This window comes from Aplidium turbinatum, chromosome 8 (genome assembly GCF_918807975.1).
Source record: "Aplidium turbinatum chromosome 8, kaAplTurb1.1, whole genome shotgun sequence".
NCBI lineage: Eukaryota > Metazoa > Chordata > Ascidiacea > Aplousobranchia > Polyclinidae > Aplidium > Aplidium turbinatum.
The window spans coordinates 15,268,588-15,292,366 of record NC_137479.1 but is presented as its reverse complement, the minus strand read 5'-3'; the positions used below and the strand labels follow the sequence as shown (position 1 = coordinate 15,292,366).

Here is a 23,779-nt window from a genome sequence, read left to right as displayed (position 1 = left end):
GCGTCACATCGGGGGGGAGGGGGTTCAAGCAAAACGTTACGTAACGCTTTCGACCACGGAATGGTAGTTTTTTGTGCTGAATTCGTAGTGAAAAAGCGTTACATGGGGGAGGGGGGGATTGAAAAAAGCGTTACGTTGGCGTTACATGGGGGAGGGGGGGTCAAAAATTCGGAAAAAAGGCGTTACGTAATATTTGAACGTTCCCTAAACAAACTTTACCCAAGAAAATCAGGACAACCTGTAGGCTGGTAGTGACTTTGAAGAACTCAGTTTTAACCGCAACAGCGCAGGTGAACGTCAACACTGCTGCGTGACTTTCGAAACCGATTTATTATTAAATTCTGTGCCACAGCAATTCATGCAGTGTGCTGGCAAGTTGCTCCAACAGCTTTAACTTTTCAATAACTTTCGCAAGACTGCAACTCGAGTGACTTGTCATGTTTTAGACAAGGATGTCCACAGCGAGCTGCTGGTCTTAAAGCAGGAATTGAATGATGTCCAGAACAAGGCTTCCGAACTTCTCGGTATCGAGAGACCAACCACGCTGTCCGCACCTGGTGAGGCCACTTGTTGTTTTTATTGCGAAGGGCTCCTCTATTAACGTTTGGTCGAAACTTTCTAAAATTTTGGAATGCTTCTGTTCTGTCGCAGAGACGTCACCTGACGATAAATCTTAAGACTTTTTATGTTCTTGTCTGTTCTCATTCGTTTTTGTGAGCGAAGGTGTCTATTTTGTGCCTTGGATGTAACGAAGCGGTTTTGTATGACATGCTTACTTTTATTTGTATTGAAGAATATCACTCAACCGAAGATCTGGTGGGACTGCGAAGGGAATTCGATCGGGTCCGAATGATGGTTGAACAGGCTTTGAATGAAGTGATAAAATCAGGCGAGTTTTTGAAATTGCATATCTGAAGCAGCAGCACTTTAGCATGTGCCTTAATTCAGTGTAAAAGAAGGTGGTAGAATCGAGTTTTAAACAAAAAAATTCAGCATCCTCACAGGGGGAGATTATCCCCCACCCCCGATTTTCGAAAACTTTGATCTAATGAAATGTAGTACGAAAAAGTGATTTGTGGGGTTCGAGTAAAATTTTCAAAACGAGATACAAAGGGTCTTCAAAACATGTGGTTACTTTTGAAAATCAGGACTGAAGTTGATTTTAAACCCTTCAGGTGGGTAGTCTCGTTTAGTCTATCTTACGACTTGGGAGTGTTCAGGTTTAGTTTAATTGCAACAATTATTCTAACATTTGAGTTATCACTAGAAATGGAGCGTTCCGAAGAATCAAATGTAGAGATGATATCGATAAACCAACCAGCAGGCACTAGTGGAGTTGTCAGCCCAGTGATTGAGAGGTCAAGGCAGTTCTTACCAGACGATTATAGCAGAAGCCATTCATCGAATATCGGCTCAGTAGTGAAAGTATCTTGCTACAGCGACGAGGGCGAGGATTAACAGAATGTAATATATAACCGTTTTCTGTTTTATTACCTTTACAATATTAGTGAACAATAAAATACATCTTTGCAACAAAGCAAGTTTGTTGGCAGGTAAATAGTTCCTGATCGCAATAAAAAAAAAGTAGAAATTGTTCGGCTTTGACTCTTCTAAAAACGTTACACTGGAATGTTCAAAAACAGAATGCTTACAGTTGTGCGTATGTCATCTACAATGCTTGCTAGGCGCGCTCTCAAACCAACGCACAACTGCAGCATAAATCTCAGCCCTCAGGTAGTAGAAAAACGTTGGATAAGACATAATAGTTAAAACGGTAACATCTTCATTAAGCAATCATACCTTCCACTTCCCGCAATGTTTTGCCGCTTACATACATCACAACTTTCAACGTTGTGCTGCGTGTCAGCAAAAGAAAAAGTCAATATCACGGGACGCTTTTAACATGATTCACAGCATCAAATTTTATGCAATAACAGGTAAAATTGTACAAGGCAAAGGTGCAATTTCAATTAAAAATCTTCACCGTTCACTTTCACACCAAACGTATAAATATATACAATCTGCATAAAACCTATCAATGCATAGGTTCATGAACTTGATGTAATAAAAGTGGAAGAAAAAGTGCTTTCTGCAATGGCAGTGTTAACAAAATACTGCATATAAACTGCCACATTGAATTATGATTCTGAAAAGGTCGGGTACATGTTGATGCTGTCGTATTCGGGTGCGTAGGTTGTGTTTACAGATTCCATCATTGATACTATTGGCTCCTGCAAATAGCAAAATCAACGGTTATGAATTGGTCCTGTCCGTATGATCACTGACGTATTGCGTGGTGGTGAAGCTCATCTGATAGAGCCAATGGGTCACTTGTAATGATTCATATTAATGTTTTACAACGATATGTTAATACTAAGAGCCAAATTTTATTCAACTATCTTTCTGTATTCCACTGAGCTGACTTGTAATCTCTCATTGCAAAAGGTGTTGAACCGACCCTTGTGGCTGTTCAGTTCTTCAACTTATCATGGTTGAGGTGAAGTTTGGTTTACGTTACTGTTGACTATCACACACCGTGCATTGCCTGTACCATCAAGCACATGATAACATCGATGAAGATGGGATGCTTAACAGGAACCGATATCGGAGGAGACATACTCAAACGCAATGTTAAAGCACGGAGACTATTTCACAACCAACTATTAAAAAACGCACTGTGGATTTATTGCCTAATCTTGCACTACTGGATACATCGGCAAGCTACCTCTGTTGGTAGAAATAGATGTAACCGTAAACCATTGTTTTACTTCAGCACACTCAGTGCTCCCCAACCTTTGAAAGAATCGCCAGTCTGCGCCCACCCAAAACTTCAATGACCCAAAACGTCTTTTTTCCACCAACCCCAAAGCGGTTGGCATTATTAACTTCGACAAACGGGAGGGTTATGAGTCAATCCCTCAAGAGACGTCATGATAATCGGGTCAATAGTACACTGATAATATTATCATTGTATCGTCTTAAATCTACCCTCAACTGCTTAGAATGCTAGATCAGTGTGGTGACATAGACCTCAAAGTTACCTGCGGCTGATATGGTTCTCTGATGTGCTGCCCAGCAGTTGTGTGTGCGGTGAACATACCAGCAGGCGGGGACGGCTGGTATGATGTGGCGCTATACCCAGCCCCGCCGTGTGGAGCTGCGGCTGAAAAATAATGTAAGGTTTTTGTGATGCTGCAAGGTTCAATCAAAATTTACATCGTTATCTTTTCCGGACCAGTACATGCCATGAAACAAGATATAATGGTCCATGTTTGGTAATTTTCATGATTGTAATTTTGCAAAAATTTTCAACGTTTGACAATTATTTGTTCCACGTTATAAAATAAAACTTATCGTGTCGTATAACAAATTACATTGTTGACTTAACGTACCGTATTAATTTTTCCACAATGGGTTTCAACAATTTACACCGTATCAAGCGGTCATTTTCAGGTAGAATTCATGGGTATACGACATTCATTTTCTAATGTGTCTCACAACTACATTTTCTGCGCTATTTCTTTTGTCGTCTTTCCGAATGCAAAGCCACACAAGCCTAGCTCGTTACCCAAGTTCGTCGCAAAGCTCTCCACCGGCGACTGCTGGTATTGAGCAGGTGCAGAGGGGACGGCGGTGGCGTTGGTCCACTGTTGCGTCACTGGGTTGAACTAGAAATTAAACAGTGGCAAATTTAGAAATAATATTGACACAACAATATACTACTATATTATGAGTTTGCATTGCAGCGACCAAGATTGACATTCCCAGACAGCAAAATCCGTCTGTTTTGCATTGATTCAACCTAAAATGTTTTTTTTCTGTCTGGGTTTGGACAGAAAATTATCATCTGGAGTGCATTTGAAATAAGATCACTTTAATATTACACAAAACAAACGTGAAACCACTTACTGCTTGTTGCGGAGAATACGTCATGTCGGTCGGTGACGGTTTCACTGCAATAACAAAAAGTTGAATACAATAACTCCTCAAGGCAAAAATGACGTCAATCGACGGAAGAACGAGTTCACTTGTGTTTGTTTTTTTAAGCGATTTCAAAATAAACAAAGCCAGTGGTTTCTAACCTTGCATCGGGTACTGTGGGGTGTGTTGCTGCGGTAATTGAGGAGATTGTTCAGCAGATCGGTTGTAGGCTGGAAGGGGCTTTTGCTCAGGTAAGGAAGTGCTTTCCATAGCTACCTCACTCCCAGGTTGTCTAGGAAGCAATAGAGGTGTGGGAATAAAAGACAAGGCATATTTCGGACAAGAAATTAACTATACTCTCTACCAGTTAAGATGTTACTGATGTGTGTAAGAAAAAAAAGCGCATTTACAAGAACCTGTAGCCTTCCGAGTGACTTAGATATTTATAGAAGCATCAAGCAATTTGGACAAACAACGATATAGCTTATCTCTACCTCACACTGAGCATACTTGACAAGAGTGTTTGTGCAAATGACATATTCTACTTCGTTGTTGTAAGGATTCTGGAAGGCGAATGAACTGGTTCGTAGCCAAACGTATTCACCAGACTGTGACTTGAATCGGTACATCATCGTGAGCACCTGGAACGGAAATTGCAACATCCGGGCATGATCCACGTCATCGTGACAATGTTTTAAAACTATTTTCAATAATGATAATTGCTTTTATTGAAAAGGGTACGTTATTAAAATTTGTAACACATTCTCCATAAGGAACACATTTCTCTAAAGTCTTTTTTGGTGCCCAAGCAGCAATCAGTTTAATTTCAAAACTAATTTTTACAACAGTCTTATTCAATATTGAAGTGAGTTCCTGCAGCTCATTTTGTTCTGGTAACACCAACTTACTAGAAAGTGCAAAAGCACATGGGGAAAAAATTATCAGCAATGCCCAAACTCGCAATAAAAATTAGATTCAAGCTTTCAAACCTTAGTTTAACCGACTGCCAAAATGCTGGTAACAGCAGGCCCAACACGACACGTAACATGTCGAAAAACAGAAAACCGATTCGCTCAAAAGTTCAATGAATTCCATGATATGGAAAAGTAGTGAGAAAATCGCATAAAGTGTAGCTTTGTTATATTCTACAAAGCTGTTACAGTTTAAAGTTATTATGACAGTTACAGTACATTTGATATAGATATTGTGGGAAGAAGAGACAGAGCCCACTGAAAACTTTAAAGCGACTGGGTAACTGAAATAATGCATCATTCCTATGTGCTGTCATACAGGAAGGGACGTAAAGGAAAGAAGCAACGATTGTCTTGCTTTTCCGAGCCAAGCTAATGAATAGTAATTCTTTTCGATTTTTAATCTATACAACACACTGTTATTAATATAATCTTATCCCACATACCTGGCCTTTGAGTAACATAACTTGCTTGAAGCTTTCCTTCATGTTCTCCACGTCATCTCTGTGGTAGAAGTCGGATGGAAGCTTGTTGAGAAGATCCTGCGAATACTCAATCAAGTTAATTGATCGAGCGTTGCACTGAAATTTGTCACCATATCGATTTTTCCAACTGACGGCACACTATTAAAAACCTCGTCGAAAACCGCTAGACGCGAGAGAGAACACAATCTTGGCAGCACAAAGAAACTTCAATGTGATACAGGTTGAACTCACACGCAACATAGTATTCAAAAGATCATGTGTAAGACTATTTTGAGTCTTCGGCTGTGATATATTTACAAGTATGTGGACGTAAATTCGACGATACGCTCGGACATTTTTTTCTTTACAATGAAGGGTAAGACTGGGTTGTAGAGAGGAAAGTTAATTAACCACAAGATAATTGCAATAAGTTGAAACACTTTGCGGCCAACAACCTTTAACGTGCCAAGTTATGGCGTTAGCTTGGTTGTTGATGCAATTTTGTGTGATTTTTCTCATATGAAGTATCCCACCTGCGGTCGGTAACCAAGCACACTGGTCACTCTCAAATCAACGAAAGTGAAAGTTCCATCACTGCCATGCCTTGAAACAAACTCGGTTGCGTCTTGAGTTGTGTTTAGTTCACCAAGATTCGGTTGACTTGTAACCTAAAGCAGCGTTTGTCAACTTTTTAAAGTCACAAAAACGTGTTGTGCATTGAAAAAAACTTCAAAACAAAATTCAACAAACCTTAAATTACGCTTGAAGTGTAAACCATTAGTTTGAAGATAGCAAATTGCGCACACAAGCATTGCATTTGAAGAAGCGATCAGTCAGACTCACTTTATGCACCTTTTAAAAATTTAAGTGATGTAGTCTCATCACAATAACAATTGTACTTTCCGTGTCAGAGCCTACACTTTTTACAAAACAACGGTTTAAAACTCACTGATCAGAACTTTTTTGAGTGTATTTTTTAATCCAAAGATTAAACCGAAAACAAAACAATATTAAATATCTCAGCTACTTTGAAGAGTACAAGTTGAATCCACGAGTAATCTAACTTTTTAAACCAAATAAGACATACCTAGAAAAACATGCACTATTCTGCAAAACTTACCTGGAGACGAGCTACTGCAACTAAGCAACAATTTCCAGCGCTGGCTGCCTGAGCACCTCCCAAAGCAACATCGTCCATAGCTTCCGCCTGAGAGTCGCTTCCATAACCAGCAGGTGGCCACGCTCTGATGAACCCAGTGACGTGCATGACTGCATGCATGTCTTGACCTTCTTCGTACTGCCCCACTACGTTCCTATCGAAAGTTTAAGCATTAGGTAAAATGCTTAGCCAATTATATTGTTTCTGTTTGTGATGTAATCATAACAGAGGCTAAACAAAAAGAATGGAAAAACTTAATAAAGATTTGGAGATGACCTTGCAGTAGAAGAGAGTAAGTGTATTCCGGAAGAATAGGAAAATCCCGATAGGCTAGTTCAATATCCGTATGGTTGTTGACTTACGCTTTCAGGTGCCTAGGAGCTGTCATGCTGTTAACTTTTCCGCACTTCATTCTGCATATGAAAGCTCTCCGAGAGCCAGTGCACATCCTAACAGCGCTTGATTGTCCCTCTTTCTTGACTGTTCCCGTCCTCATGTCAAGTATGCGACCTATTGAGTAAAAATCATTATTAAATTGAACTTGTTGGTCGCAATTAACGCTATTGGAAAGGACTTAACATGTTTCCGCTATAAAAACGCTACTCGTTTCACATAGGCTACAACGCACCCTCTAACATTATGCGGCAAATCAAAAGTAAATTCCAAAGATTGTTTATGAAGCAGCAGACCTTCCAAGCATCGCCTTGCACGGTAAGCGCATATACAGCACAAACTTTTAATTGTTATACAATAGTCCCCGCTTATTAAGCCTACCTCGAGACCGGACAATTTTGGGCTTATTAAGCGAGTGGGGCTATTAAGCGGGGGATGAATTTTTGCCACTCTTATTCGTATAATTGACATGGTCAAAGAAAATTGCGTATTTTGCGATTGGTGTCAGTAATGAGCAACGTTTTATACAACCCAACGACCACAGAAAATTAAGAACTGAGTTAGCAGTCTAATGTGTGAAATTGTCAAAAACACGACAAAGAATAGTTAATTGTGATGCTTTTTTAAACAATTTTAAGGAAATATAATCGCATATTAGCCTATAAGCTAGGTCTTGGGCTTGAGCGGGGCTTTCTATTACAGGAATGAATAGGAGTAATTCCGTAACAAACTGAGCTAATAAATGGGTGGGCCATATTTTAAACTGATTGTCCTGCTTTGGTATTGTGCACGTTATAACATCCGTGTTTTGTCGCTTCTACCTTTTCTAGACCTCTGCTATGTTTGGCATAATATATATTGTTTTTCGTTGTGATGGTCAGAAATAAAAACAAAGTGAAACTGGGCCTATTAACCGTGGGCTTAACTACTGTATCAGTAAAAAATCGGATTTTACTCTTCCTACAGTGAAAACAGGATAGAGACAAAAGATAAAAAATGAAACAATATATAACTGTACAATTACATCGTAGTGAACCTAAAAATACAGACAATTTCAAACAACCACAATTTACGAATTCAAAACTTGTATTATTTATTGCTTGGAAAAAGTGCCTCTACTGTTAGCAATGACAATAATTAGAAACTAATTCTATCAGGTCACATTTTTACGAAGTATTTACTAGAAATGAACAGCTTCGTTTACCAGGGTTTTGTGAATCCGAGATGCACAACTGTTCTTTTACTTTCCCTACATCGTCAGGGTGAACCAAGTCATACAAGAAATGACCGTGCCAGTCCGACTGGGCCTGAATGAATTCAAAAAGATAGTTCTTTGTTTTTGATGGAGCGCAAGATAATTATGTAGAAGACAAAAAAATCGTGTTGATCGTGACAAAAAAATCGAGAACAAATACCTTTGGCACAATAGTCAGAAAGCAAACACCAACCATATATAAAAAATTAAAACTAAGCAAATGGTTAGACCTATTAGGCGAATATATTTCCTTTTCATCCGAAAGTTACAATCAACAAGAAATTAGTCGCAGAACATCTGTACGATTTTCGAGTTCAAGAATATTTCCAAGAGTTATCAAGTAAACACCTCAAGAAGAAATGCAGCGAGACTGGTAAAACAGTACTTTACTAAGTTCGGAGCCAAAACGTTGTTTAAGCCTTTGGACCCGAGGGTGGATCCTTATAAGCACTAGTTGCTTATAGGGATCCACCCTCGAGCCCAGATATAAATGGTGTCGGTTCTATATAAATGGTGTCGCTTTACGTTTTGGTGATAATTAAATGATGCTTACTTGACTGAGCACAGCTGTGACAGTGTCAGACACATAAACCACCTGGCCTGTTTCACAATCCGTTACAAACAAAAACCCATCAGCCGCTTCAAGAACAAGATGCTTCAATTCCTAGTAACAAAACAACAAGGTAAAGACAGAGAAACGCCTTCCGAATGCCAATAAGTCTCCTTCTTACTGAATTGGGATTACATCAACGTCTACGACGTTGAAACGATGCAAAAGAACAACTTTTGTTACCTGGAACCAAAGTCTGATCCTTGACTTCAAGTGAGTTAAGGTAGACTGTCGTACCCAAAATGGTCTTATTTTAAAAATTGCTTCCGTCATATAGACGTACAATGCTTATCGAATTACAAATAGTAAACTTGGCTTCCGAACGAACAAGCGACTGAATTTAAATATACTTGCCATGCATTGCCTCGGCGTAGGGCAACGAAATTAAAAGTCACAAGGTTAAGAGGCGAAGCCAATTTTACCTGGTCGGTTAAAAAAGAAGGTTTGAAATTGTTGTCCATCCCTCCTCCCATTGCACCTCGTAGCTGCTTCATGTGGGTCACAGCCATCCGTAGAATAGTTAACTTGTCGGGCTTTCTACAATGGAAAACCTAAGGTCATCATGTGTCGCAGAAGAAACGCGCTAACCCGACCGCAATCAAGTGGTCCACTGGTCCTGTTAGCAAATTTTGCTCTTCTAGCATGTTTTCGAAAATATTCAAGACCATGTAAAAAGTGGTTATGGTGCTAGATTGCTAGTGTGACGCTACTCAGAGCTCCCGGGATGTAAAAAAACGTTTTATAATACTAGTGCCCACTTCTGAAAAAACAGACCTTTTTTCGAGTTAACAGAATGTCATAACCCACTCGTGCAATCTGCAGTGATGTCAGAATTTTAAGCACGAGGCGTTTATGACTTCTTACGCATCATCAGACGTTTGCGTTCTCAACACGAATTGTTATTATGTAAGACGCAATATGGTGATCACAATTTCGCAAGTATTGCAGCTGGAATTGCTTATCGATTTTTGCATAAAAGGACAAGAAAATTTAAATAAACTCAAAACTTGCAGCTGGAATTGCTTATCGATTTTTGCATAAAAGGACAAGAAAATTTAAATGAACCCAAAACTTGCTTAAAAACGTTCTATTTTCCTGAGCATCATAACTAAATATATTGTTTTCCTATCATCATCAATCATCATGTGCAACAACTCGGAGCATGGATGGATGTGGGCGCTATTTCAGTCATTTTGCAGTCAATTTGTGGACCACGAAAAACTGTCAACGTTAAGCTCATGTAAACTCACCTTACGAAAAAATGATATCTGTCACCCATGGTTTCTTCGCAATTCAATGACGAAATATTGCAAAATGAAATCCGATTCGCGTTCACAGCACCAGAACTTAATTATTACATCCAACACTGAGTACGCCATGGCAATATAACCCATGATATTCTGCCTGTTCAACTTAATGACCGGCCACAGCGGTAGTGATGCATGACATTGTCTAGTAAAGTCACTGATAAAGATTGTTCACATTTCGGGGTAACTGTATATTTTCTATAAATTTCTACGTCATAGGAGAAAATCAATTGACGAATGGACGTTATATTTTCGACAAGAATAGGTGGCACCCAGCCAGCAAATTAGTCATGTTTTACATTGATTCAACATATGCAGATATTAAATCAACAAAAAAACGACTGACTTACTTTCTGGGTAGTTTCACGGTGTTCATATTTTCTTTAAGTTACGTCTATTGAAAGTGGTAAACAAACTAAACGCTAAAACGTTTGGTTACAAGAGCGAAGATGTTTTTGAAAAACAAAATGATTCACGCAAAGTTTGTTCTTGCTGTTTACGCTCGTACGATTTCACGATGTGCAATTAATTGTTCAGGGTTAAGGTCACATACTGCTCTGGCTGGTATCAAATTCCTAAGGACCTGTATATTGAAAGGATTATCATAAACATGTTGAACTTTATCAGCTTGTGTTTATGGCAAGCTGGTTGGCAGAATTATACCACAGATAAGCATGAATTGAAAAAAGAGCTATATACATGAATTAACACAGAAAATGCTTCAAGCACATTGGCAATCGTTTGAAAAACAATTCGCCATGCAATGAATGATACCTGGCTAACGCACTGCAAGTAGGCACCATATCAGACAACTCAGTGATGTACGCAGTCATTTTGTTTCTCCGCCGTCTCTCAATTTCAGAGTGGTTTTCACGAGCAAATTTCTCTTTCTCCTTTTGAGACATGTCCTCCAGGCTTTTTCTAGAAAGCAGTTGAGGTTCTGTTTATTGATATGCTGTGATCGGTATTTGAAAGAGATGAAGCTGATTTGTTCATTGAATAAAATATATCATATTCAACTAGTCCTTTTTTTATTAATTCAACGGCTTCAAAACTTCATTACAAACTGTAGCAAAGACTAATTTGTGGCTGAGCAGCACGCTGAAAACCTGTTGTGGTTTCCAGATTACTGCTATATTGCTACAAAATCTTAAAACTACCAAACGACTAAAAACAATCAAATTACTGCATAAAGTTAGGTAGGTAGGCCTATTCACTACTACAGATGATCACTCAAACAAATTTTAAATGAGGGAAAAAAATGACGCCTAAAGTATCTCAATCGTCTAGAAACGACACGAGATTGTTAGCAACAAAAATTTTGCAAAAACTAACAAAATCAATGTGTTGAAACACCCAAAATGTAATAAATAATACTTTATACAAAATTAATTTGCTTTCATTCATCAATAAATTTGCTTCAGTTCTGCCCCGTTAACTCAGTGGTTAAGTGCCCGACTCAAAATCACGCGGCACGTGTTCGGCTTTCGGGGTGTGCGCTTTTGCAACGCATTTCAGAACTGCTCTCCATTCAGCGCCAATTAGCGGGTGGAATATTTTTCAGCAACAACATTTCAACAATCAGAAAACTTCAGTCAATCTCGGTAACCGGCCCTGCGTCAAGAGTCTCTACAAGTATGCGCAACCACCGGGAATGACCTATCAATGCTTTGTCAGTGCGAGGATAAAGATTCAAAGCCAAATTTGCAGAGTAGATTAAGATTTAACAATAAATACTATTAATACTACTGAAAGTGCTAAATGCCAAGCAAAAAACTAAGATAATCAGAAGGTCCTTGTTCAAATAGAATTTTCTATTTCTATTTGAATAAGGACCTTCTGATTATCCCCCTTTTAGGGTGAAACAGGCTGTAGAGGTTTTAGAAAGTAGTAACTATATTTTATGTAGATTAAAGATTATGTTCATCCAAACATTCCATCTAAACACTGAAATGACCCAAAAAAAATCGCAACCTTTTCTAAAAGTGAAATAATTGTTCCAATCTTGACATTCACACACTCTGCTGACAATTTCCGTTCTTGTTAGCCGTCTGTAAGTGATTAATCATGGTCATTTACTTTCCACAAAACTATAAACGTACAATTGCCACAAAACCTTGCTTTTAAATGCTTAAAATCTAACTGAATGCAAACGGCTGCAAACCGGGAAACGTTCAGGAAAGTTTGACAACTGCATTGGAGGATTTTATGCGCAATAATTTTCCTAAATTAAAATTTAGAAAAGTTTTTTTAAATTATGTTTCTGTTGAACTGGCATACTGCAAGAACTTGCAGGTGTATTAAACAAATTTTTCAAATAAATGAACTACGCAAAACGGCAAATCCTATGCTTTACTTTGCATATTTGATCATGTACCGGTACTTCAAATTATTAAAATATTTCTAGACAGAAGCTTTACAACTTGTTACAGCAAACCTTTCAAAACTATACTCAACAGTAAACAATCAGGCCGACTGTGAAAGCAAATCGCACACGATACGCACGCTAAATATAGGCACACATGCATCAATCACAGACACATTTGACTGGTCGCAAACTAGCGAATCTAAAAATGTTCTGATTCGTGCTGGATCCTGTTCGTTGGGCTGAATATCCTGTGTGGGCTTGTTTCAGTTAGTGCTTGTGCATTATCATACAAACAGAAAACACGCTATGCTTTACATACAAGCTTGTAATATGAATGGATATAAGAAAAAGTTGGATAACATTCAAATTTAACAAGAAATATTGCAAAGACGTGCTACATATCAAAGGTCAAAAAGCGACTTTTATATAGGAAACTATAATTATGCATTGTGACATATAACTGACAATAATAATTGATAAGTAGGCCTACATCCAATAGAGACAATGCAGCAGTCAGTAATGCATAAAGCATCTACCTACCCTACATGAGTGGCTTGAACTTACAAGTGTGCTGTCAAGGCAAAGCCTCAACAATTAGGCTAAACGACATTTAAATCATTAACAAGAAAAGCAAACAAGGAAATCAAAATGATATAATATAATACGAAATATCCCTCTAGATCAGTCATCAGTGCCTCACTGATCATCAGTGGCTCTCAAACTATATTTGGTTTTTGAAATTTGAACCACAATAGTGATAAATTTGGGTAATGAAGCCTTTGAATGCATGTAAAATGCAGAACAACTACGAACTACTTAGGCAAGACAAATGGGTTGCAAAAAGTTATTTTAACAAAAAAACAGTGAATTTTAAGTTGTAGCAAAATAGGGTTTAAAAAACACTGCAATAGAAAATAGATGAACATCACCTACTAGGCTACTGTCAGTGGTGGATTTCCAGAAGATTAGCTTCCGGAACGTTAGTTTTTTACTTTCCAAATGCGCTAGGTGCCGTAGAAGAGATTTAGAAATATGCCCTTATAAGACTTTGAAACAACACACTTGATGTACGTAAAACGTTGCTAAAGTAAGTATCATGGTCTATAGATGATATAGCGTTGTTCAATGCAAATATTCGTATTTTAGTGAAACAATAACACAAAAAAATGCAAGTTATAGGCTACAATTTTTCGAAGCAGGACATTAAGGCGCGAACAAAACGGCGCAGAAAAAACGGCGCAGAGACAAAACGGCGGAGAGAAAAAATGGCGCAGAGGCAAAACGGCGCCAAAGTCAATGTATAGAACGATAATACTCTGCAACTATAACGAAAGTTTATGTGTGAATAAGGATTTTTGGAGCTGGTATATTAGTCCCCCACCCCCACCACCCTTGGCAACTCATGACAAAGAGGAATTGACCAAAACATGTGAACAAAATAAGGTAAAGGTTCTTCTTCTTCGTCGTATGAGCTGTTCTTCCGGACTATATGTTTGGGCATGATGTCATCAGCCACTCGACAGTCTCGTCATCCAGGGCCTTCAGTCCAAGCGTTCCATGTGGTGGTTGATGGATTGGGCAGTCATGGACGACATGGTCTACTGTCTGGTCTGTGGCGCCACACTCGCATCCCGGTAAAGGAGCCAGGCCCCATCTGCACATGTCTGAACGAAAGCGACCGACGCCGGTTCGTAGGCGGTTAAGCCGGACCCACGCAAGTCTTGCGAGGGACATTCCCGGAGGGTGGGGATCGACGTCGGGTAGGAAATCACGGAGTCGGGAGGTGTTGTTTTGCCACTCCATTGTAGTTCGTCCAGTGTGCCGCACTTATTTCAAGATCTTCAACGTTGTTCAGAAGCTGTCGTGCGACGGGCACAAATGGACGTCTTGATTTCAGTCGCTGCTGTTCCCCAGGTAGGCGCTGGAATGTACTGTGGAGGAGGTGGTCGGGGTCCAGTGCGCGACGAGCAAGGGAAATCATGGCTCCTTTACGGCGAAGCTCAGCAGGTTGGATGCCTGCAAGGATGGGAAGGCAGTCCGTTGTAGTGGGACGCAGGCATCCAGTCACAGTGCGTAGTGCGTCATTGATGGCGGTGTCAATGTGGTGGGTGTGGGAGCTGCGGCACCACACTGGTGCGCAGTACTCAGCGGTAGAATGGACGAGGGCCAAGGTAGCTGTGCGAAGGGTTTTCGCATCAGCTCCCCAGCCGGAACCCGCCAGTCGCCTTAAAAGTGCAACGCGCGCAGATAGTTTTTTGCGCAGTGACTCCAGGTGTTGTCGGTACGTGAGTGACCTGTCCAGGGTTACGCTGAGGTAGGTGGGTTCGGCGCAGTATGGCAGGCGTTCGTCATCGGTGGTAATGTTGATCTCACGTTTTGCTTCCTTGTTGTTTAGATGGAAGGCCGCCGACACTGTCTTTGCCTTGCTGAGCTGTAGCTTCCATTTCTGGAGATATGTTGATATAGTTGACATGTCCTGGCTTAGGTTCCACTCCATTGACTGCCAATCTCCGGCTGGATGCAGGAGAGCCAGATCGTCTGCGTAAGCATACATCGCGCACTGGACCCCGACCACCTCCTCCACAGTACATTCCAGCGCCTACCAGGGGAACAGCAGCGACTGAAATCAAGACGTCCATTTGTGCCCGTCGCACGACAGCTTCTGAACAACGTTGAAGATCTTGAAATAAGTGCGGCACACTGGACGAACTACAATGGAGTGGCAAAACAACACCTCCCGACTCCGTGATTTCCTACCCGACATCAGGCAGGTCATATATGTAAGTGTTAAAGAGGAGGGGAGCCAGGACAGAGCCCTGTGGGACGCCGTTCCTGAGTCGACGTAGTGTACTTCGTCGGCCGCTACCGGTGGAAAGGGTAAAGCTGCGGTTTTGCACAAGTTCCATAATCATATGGACCATGTGCCTGTCAGGAAGGAGACAGAGTAGTTTGCAGGTAAGGTCGCTGTGCCATACAGTGTCGTAGGCAGCCGTGAGATCGACAAACACGGCCCCAGCCTTCTTTTTTGCCGAGAAGCTGTCCTCGATGTCTTGGGTCATCAGAGTGACCTGGTCTACGGTTGATCTTCCGTGGCGAAAGCCGGCTTGTTCCCGAGGGAGCTGAGGGTCTATTATCGGTTCGACACGGGCGTAGATAAGTCTCTCGAGTATCTGGAAGGGGATACAGAGCAGAGAGATGGGGCGGTAGCTCTTCGGATCCTCTGGGGGATTCTTCGGCTTTGGGACTGCAACCACTAGGGCTCTTCTCCAGATTCTTGAGATGCGCAGGTGACGCAAGCAGCAGGAAAGGAAGTCTTTTAACCAGGACCTCATAAAGGGGGCAGTTTGGAGTATTAGTTCCGGGCATAGGTGGTCAAGGCCCGGGATTTGCCTGGCTTTAGGTGCTGGAGGGCGGAGGCAAATTCTTCTGGGGTAAACTCACCAGAGATGTTGCCCTCGACAGGTGTTGGGACCTTCCAGAGGTCCGTCATTTCGTTGAAGACGGACTTGTCTGATTCACGGTCTCTCGTTCTGTGCACTCCATTTTTCACAAGTTGTGAGGCGATGGCATTTGCTGAAATGGGGCATTGGCGACGAGAGGCACGTGATCTGCCAGTGAGGTTGTTGAGTGTACTCCATGCTGTGCGGCTGGAGTGCGTGAAGTCGATTGAGTCTATGGCTTCTGTCCAGCGCTCCTTCCTCTTTGAATCCAATCTTGCCAGCAGGGCTGTTGCTGAGTTGGTGGTGGCGGTGCCCTGGGGCCGCTGGTTTTTTTTTTTTGCTGAGACTTTTTGGTCATTTGTCCGAAATGACTTGAAAAAATTCGGTCATTTTTTATTTATTTCGGTCATTTTTTCTGATGAAAATATTTCCTTTGAAGTAGCTGATACAAACGAAAATTTGCACTTCCTGACTAGCTACAACATTAAGTTTCGCTGAGAAACGTTGTCGTGTTTTATCTGAGAAAATTTAGAACAGACAAACGTTACTTCCAGTCTTAGAAATTAACATATTTTTACTTTTTCAAAAACATTGTCGAGGCCAAACGGCAAAAGTTGAAATTGCCTCGGCAATTGCATGTGAACGTTTATTACAAAAAAATTGTACCAAAACATGTAAAGCGAAAAATATACTAGAGTAGTCTATCACAACCGCACTGTTTGATTTGTTGTGATGTAATAATACCAAAACTAGCGATAAAGCGAGCAACGCGATACGCACACTGTTACAGTAATTAACGTTATATAACTCACTGGGGGAAAGTAAGTTAATTTTGGGTTGATTCAATGTTTGAGGCACCACAAATCGATTTAATTTTCCAGGCATATTGCGTAACAACAGTACCCAATAAGAAATTTACGTTTGTTTTACATTAATTCGACATCTAGTGACGTTGAATTATCATAAAATAACGTTAATTGCTTAACCAGGTACCGGAAACAAATTAATAGCTCCCCGAGAAAAGATTGCCTCGATTTACGTTTACACTAACATAGTTTCGGCACAATTGAAATACCGTGAGCAACACAAAGTCGCGAGGCGCGATAAGGAGTAGATGCTTAGACTAATTTGACGTCTACTATCGTTGAATCAATGCAAATAGGATGATATTTTGATAAAAGATTCAATTCTCCCAGCTGGGCACGTGTCTAAGCGCCGGCGAAGTAACCCAAACAAAACATCCAGCAATAGTAAGAGTCTGGTGTAGTCCAAGAAAATTATATTTTTTGTATATAATCTTTTGGTCCTTACAAGCGCTCCTGTGGCCTCAGCATTTTTATTGCCAACGCTAATGCGCCATTCACGCATCTGCGTCTGCAATCACCTCGGCAAGTGCCGATTGCCCACGCTAATTTCGAAGACTGACTTCTGTATTTGCGTTATCACATATAGTAAGACATTGGATCAACGTTTAAACACTAAGTCTACGTCTTGTATTTCCGATTGACAAAAAATCGCACAATGGCGCAAGAAGCTTCTTTGCAATCACTGAAATCGATTTGAGCGCGTACATATTTTTTCGGACATTTTGACCGAATTGACTATATTTTTTTCGGAAATTTTGCTAAAAAATTGGTCAATAACCGATAAATGACCGAAAAAAAAAACAGCCTGGGGGGAACGGAGGAAGTCGCGGTAGAGCCTGTCGCACTCCACATCCCAGCAAGGTATGTAGTTTTTCCGTCGACCTCGCGGGATGGAGTCTTTTGCTGTAGATATGATTGCATCACAGAAGTCCTGGTAGGCTTCATCCACTTTGATGGTGTGTGGGGATGGGAGGTACTGCGTAGCTTCGTTTGTGAGGAAGCTGTAGTATTCCCAATCGGCCTTTCTGAAGTTCCATCGCTTGACAGGCTTGCTCGGAATAGTTGTGGCAAGCAAGGGGGGCGTGATTAGCGAGGGTCGGTGTTGAGACCTTAGGAACTTCTCTAGCACACGTCTGTCCGGCTGGCGATCGTAGGGGTCAGCACTGCGAAAGCCAGGTCTGGGTTCGTGCCAGTGTTCAAACGACCGGAGTGGAAGCTCGGTGCGCCCTTAGGATCGTATAAGAGGGCGAGGTTGTTGTTGGTTGCCCAAGCGGCCAGACTTTCTCCGTCGTTGTTGATGGAGTTGTAGCCCCAGTCAGTGTGTTGGCAGTTAAAATCGCCAGCGTAGAGTCTGGGGTGGGGGAACACTGGGATGGCTGTTGATGTTATCCGCGAAGGTGGGGGCTTGTAGACATTGACGATGTTGTAGCCTGCTACATCTACACAAAGCCACTCGATCTCCGATTGAGCTTGGGATTGGTCAACCAAGGACCAGCTCAGCCGGTCATGGACAAACGTGGCGAGGCCGTGTTTCCTGCTGCAGGTTGCGCCTGCGAGTGTGAAGTTGGTTAGTACCAACTTATCCACAGATGTGCAGTGAGTCTCCTGGAGGAGGATAATGAGGGCTTGATGCTTGGTGGCCAGGTGCTCGATAATGTTGAGCTTGCTGGCCGTGATGCCCTCGGTGTTCAGCTGCAGTACGGTGGGTCGTCGGTACTTTTTGACAGTGCGAGCACTGCCGTGCCCTGAGAAGGGCATTTATGGCAGGAAAAGGTTCTGTGCTTGTTACGTTGACTTTGGCGGCGTTTTGTCTGCGCCGTTTTGCCTCTGCGCCATTTTGTATCTGCGCCGTTTTGCCTCGCACCATTTTGTCTCTGTGCCGTTTTGTCTCGCGCCGTTTTGTTACAAAGTGTGTAGAGAAGCACGATCAGATGTCAGTATGAAGTTCATTTGTGGAAATCCGCGTTCACACTCGTTCGATGAAATTGGAAGGGATTTTAGTGATGTTATCAAATTTTGAAGACTCTGGGATCTTCTTTTCGTAGTTACAGTAGAACTCGGTTAATCCGGATTCGATTTGACCGGCGATTCCATCCGGATTAGGCGAAGATCCGGATTAACCGATGACGGTTCTATCAAGCCTGACGTTACCTAGATAGAAGGGTATCGGTAAAAATCACCGAAATTGAACGCATTAGTGTGGCCACTGGTCATCTGCCAATTCCGAGACGCGCGATCACCATATTAGCGATAGAATTCTTTTGAAATGCCGTATGCATGTAAAACGAATGTATTTGTAGACTCTGCGTCTAACGCAAAAACACACTGGCAAAAATATCTTCAGACATGCGTGTCGGAATAATCTGTAGTCACTCAAAACTTTTGAAAACAGTTACGGAAGACGAGTTTCTTTGGAAAACTCACAAAAATTAAACAAAGTCTTCTATTGGAAAAACACCACCGACATACCGCCGAAAATTCCACCGACATCTTTTCAAGTTACAGTACGAGTTTGGGCATTTGCGCACGAATTTTGCGTTAGGAGGGATTACTGTTCATGAAAAGAAGAAATCCGCAATAATTTATTGCGTCACATTAACGGAACAATAGATAAGAAATTTCTCGCAATAAGCCACGTTACGTTTTAGCATAAAATGGCAAAACTGTCGGGAAAATCCGGATAAAGCGATAGAGAAAGCGCAACTTTTGTCCGGAATAGGCGAAGATCCGGATTAAATAATCCGGATAATCCGAAGCTGTTTCTCAAGAAAAAGATTACAAATCATTTGTACTTCCAGTTTCATCCGGATTAGGCGAAGATCCGGATTAACCGAATCCGGATTAACCGAGTTCTACTGTATATATTCACAAAGTCCTCTCACAGCTTCGCGTTCATCTAAGCGCAATCTCTTTGCCACTTTGATGATTTCGTTTTCTCCGTGTGTCGTTACTGTGTCCTCTGGCCAAGTAGTTGAATCATGTATTTTGCAGCTGTTAATAAATGACAAGTCTGTTGAATTCAACAAGTGATCTTGGATGGAATTTCCTAAGTGATGATAGAAGATGCGAGGATTGATTAGCGGGCTATTTCTGCAATTGTTTACATGCAATTCACACCTTTGAACTCTAAGTTTTCTTCAGCATCCTTGGCAATGCGATAATGTCGTCCGGGTTCGTTCCTACGTGTTTCAAATAGTTTTGCAAGATTATTAATTTTGTTATCTGCATCCCAAATAGTAGGCCTACATGCTCTGTTTTGCAGTTTGAGGCTTACTTCGGATAACTCTTGCAAGGAATCGTACATCAAAGCCAAGTCCAACAAGAAATCTGTGGATGTTATCTTCAACAAGAGTCCTTGATATTTTGCACGTTCCCGAGAATTTTTTGTGTCTCTACTAGCTCCTTTTTTTGCTCATCTTTGTCTCTACTAGCTGAAATGTTTGACAAGTGCTGGAAAATCATTCCAGACGGCATTAACTGTGCGGAAACTTGAGGCTACCCAACGTGTGTTCGGTACCCTCCCGATTTTCAACAACTGCACTTCAACAGCCGCTGCACATTCACCCAATTTCCTGCTTTTGTTAAGAAAAGCGTGGTTAAGGCTATAGCCTTAAAAGATCCATAAAAGATCGAAATCGATTCACATTACTGACTGATTTTACATCACGAACCGATAGTTCCAATCTATGGTTTGCACAATACCACACCACAATGTCTGGAAATTCATCACGAAGCAATTTTGCCACACCATTTTGCGACTTAACATCACAGCCGCGCCATCACATACAAGTATACAACACCAATCAAACAAGAAAATGAAAATGTTGTAGACATGCCATATGATTTTAGGCAGCTCTTCAGGGAATCAAAGATGCCATTCGCCGTAAGACTAGCGAGCTCAACAAGATCTACAAATACATTCACAGGTTCGGTTCCGCCAAGACTGGTACATAGATATATTATCAGAGTGGATACGCGATTTAACGAGGTCAACTCATCAAGAATTATAGATATATTTTTACTAAACAGGGCAAAGCTTACTAAGAGTATAAAATATTTGAGCTTCCGGAACGCCGTTCCGGACAAGCCAACTTTTTGATCGAGCTTCCGGAGCGGATGAAATCCAGCCCTGCCTACTGTTAATGAAGAAAGCACAAGATCAAGCCACAATTCCTGAACATCAGGCATGGACAAGTGCACTTAAACGACAACTCTGCAATTTGAGTGACACATAATAGATAAAATGACAGGCAAAAATATTTCGATGACAAGGGCGACTCAACTGTCTTCCTGAATGACATGGCCTGTTTCGGTGGTTCAAGTCTTTACAAGTACAGTCACAGTGATACTGATCACTGCACAAGCTACGATTAACATGTCAACAAAATAAGGCATAAAACCTCAAAATAAGCCAAAATATTCAAGAACATTCTGAATTTAGATGACTGGCTATCAAGCTAACAAAAAAAGTGCATTATATGTTAAAACAATGAACTATATTATACACAAGACTACATTGCACGCTACGAAGACACAGATAAAATTTTCTTTTATCTACTGACATGTCACCTTCAATAGAATTCCCTATTAAAACTTGCAATTACTTAACTGGGATATCATTTAACTTCAAACTAATAAAAGTGTCACATTTATTAATGAGACACATTACATCATACTGTTTTGTTCAATTGTACATATGACTACTGTATTTAGTAATTTTCAAAATCCTTTCTTTTAGCAATAATAATAACAAAACTTACTGTGGGTCCATTGTGTAGGTATATATTTTTCTGGAGGGATACTACAAAGAAAAACTAAATTAAAAGAAGTACAATATCAGTCTATAAATTTAAAACTTGTTCCTGGAACTAAAACATATATCTGTACTGGACCAATGGACCATTAGCAATAAAGTTTTGGAAAGTTGAATAGGCTACATTTCACGCTTACATATAATTAATGTTTAAACATGTGGTTCTCAGCCCTTTTGTCTTGGCGGACCCCTTTTGTTGCTCTCAAAGTGGTCGCAGACCCCTAACAAAACTTTTCTTTGAAATCTTAGCATATTGAGTGTCGTGTCTCGTAACAGAAACAAATGCTTCATATGCTTCAAAGTGAAACGCTTAGAAGAATTTGCTGAATTCATAAGGCACTTATGGAAATTGATGGCATATTTCTCGTAAGTAATGTTATAAACCGTGCGTTGGTACACAAGATCAAAAATAAGTAATCTATAATTATGCTGATTTAGTGATTTTTTATATAAATTTTAACAAAAGTTAATAAAACTTTTGTAATTTTTAGAAAAAAAATTGCTTCATTTTTTTATTTGTAATCACAGTTGGTAAAACTGCAAGTGCAAATAGAACGCTAACTAACATTTGCATCTCTAAACTAAGCATTGATCAACAATCTGCTGTCTCAAAAGAATGTAGTTAAACACACGTATAATCTAATAAAGAGATTTAACTTTGGAAAACAAACCTTTCCTTGACGCCTCTTGAAATTTAAAGAGACGTAAGCAATGCACAGTTTAAAAACCACTGTAAATACACAAATAAAGCAAAAACTAATTTTTAAATGTTATAATTTCATGTTATAATTAATAGTCATGCTTGCAAATTCAATCTCTCATGAACCTGCTAAAAACGCTCTGCATTACTTATGGTACTAGATCTTGATTTTCACGAAAAAGCAGGATCAGAACAGAATTTAAAAGTTTTTGCAGCAGATCAAAGATTGAAAACAATGTGTAAAGTTATTTACAAACTTGCCACATTTATTCTTTACACGTAGACTATATGCGACATGAAGTAAGCTATAATAATAATGTATTCTGGTCCAGTACACATGGTACTACAGAGAAAAACATTAACATAGCTCGCAGATAACAATTGATAAGAAAACATAAATAAATAAAAATAAGAAAATTTTGAAGAGAAAACAAAAATCACAAGGAACAAAAAAGATAAGACACAATCATAAATAGTTTTCGACACGTCGCTTAAATGTCGCAATAGACATACTATTGACTACAGCATATGGTAAATTATTCCAAGTATTGACTACTCTATTGGCAAAGGAAAATTTACGGCAGTTCAGTTGAGCAAACTGTTTATGCAATTTAAAATTATGGCCTCTGGTTGAATTAGAGTTAAAAAGGAAATATTTGGAACATGGTGATACCGAAACATTGTGTACTAACAGTGGCCCAATAGATAGATAAATTTACGCTGTTGGAAAGTAGCCTACTGGTTTTAGGCATTCACTGCATTTAGTTTAACCTCTAGGTATCGTTGCGTGTTTTAATTCTGATTCTTGCTGCTTTACTTTACTCATTTTATCAGTATGTTTTTGTGTTGTGCCATCGTTGCTGAACAGGTTGTGTTAACCTGTTTTAGCCACCTTGATAAAGTCAGTCGTGCTGACTGACGAAACGTCGGAAATACAAAAGCTAGTTATCATCTTTAACATCACGAGGTAACCTAGTATATAGTCACCAGAAGAACGCAAACTAATTTTATTACCAAATGCCTGGTGAACAGTCTCTCTCTTGTTTTTATTGTGTACTAATTTAAAAACTTCTGTCAAATCAAAAATTAATCTCCGTTTTTCCAACGAGAGAAGGTCTAGTTCAAACAGTCTTTGTTCATAGGTTAGGTTTTTCAGTCCATGAATGCATTTTGTTGCTCGTTGTTGCACCCTCTCTAGCAAATCAATGTCCCGAACAGAATGGGGATTCCAAGCCGCCACTGCAAATTCCAAGTGGGGCCTGATCAACTGTTTATATAATCTTAAAAAGACATGCTTGTCCCTGCTGACCAGTGTTCGTTTTAAAACACCCAGGACCATCTCCGCCTTTTTAACTGCATACGAGACATGGGTGGATGTTTTAAGATCAGTCGTTATCATAACACCCAAGTCTTTTTCACTCTTTTTAGGGGCAATTGGCATGTCACCTAGAACATACTGATGCTCTAATTTGCCATGACCAAAGTGCAGAGTGGAGCACTTGTCAACATTAA

The 23,779-nt window shown here is 40.3% G+C and overlaps 2 protein-coding genes across 3 annotated transcripts in view; one reads left to right on the top strand and one right to left on the bottom strand.

The window, feature by feature from the left end:
• The window catches only part of LOC145776093 (uncharacterized), a 74,400-nt gene extending 72,874 nt beyond the window's left edge, over positions 1 to 1,526 (top strand). The window contains 3 exon segments of the mRNA XM_082587498.1: positions 447 to 557; positions 794 to 889; positions 1,268 to 1,526. Of these exon segments, the coding sequence (XP_082443624.1) occupies positions 447 to 557; positions 794 to 889; positions 1,268 to 1,458 (398 nt within the window). The 3' untranslated portion in view covers positions 1,459 to 1,526.
• On the bottom strand, positions 1,477 to 22,261 carry LOC145775060 (aryl hydrocarbon receptor nuclear translocator-like). 2 transcript variants are annotated; one of them, XM_082586255.1, is made up of 15 exons: positions 21,515 to 22,261; positions 10,855 to 11,001; positions 9,196 to 9,310; positions 8,717 to 8,827; positions 8,113 to 8,215; positions 6,878 to 7,025; positions 6,477 to 6,669; positions 5,890 to 6,024; positions 5,339 to 5,434; positions 4,432 to 4,562; positions 4,083 to 4,213; positions 3,910 to 3,953; positions 3,569 to 3,668; positions 3,042 to 3,163; positions 1,477 to 2,231 (listed from the first exon to the last, which is right to left on the bottom strand). In XM_082586255.1, exons 1-15 carry the CDS (start codon positions 21,523 to 21,525, stop codon positions 2,139 to 2,141), a joined length of 1,680 nt encoding a protein of 559 aa, XP_082442381.1. In that variant the 5' UTR covers positions 21,526 to 22,261; the 3' UTR covers positions 1,477 to 2,138. The 2 variants fall into 2 exon arrangements, with proteins under 2 accessions (XP_082442381.1, XP_082442382.1); XM_082586256.1 differs by lacking the exon at positions 21,515 to 22,261 and adding an exon at positions 12,055 to 12,096.
• Positions 22,262 to 23,779: the final 1,518 nt, after the last annotated feature.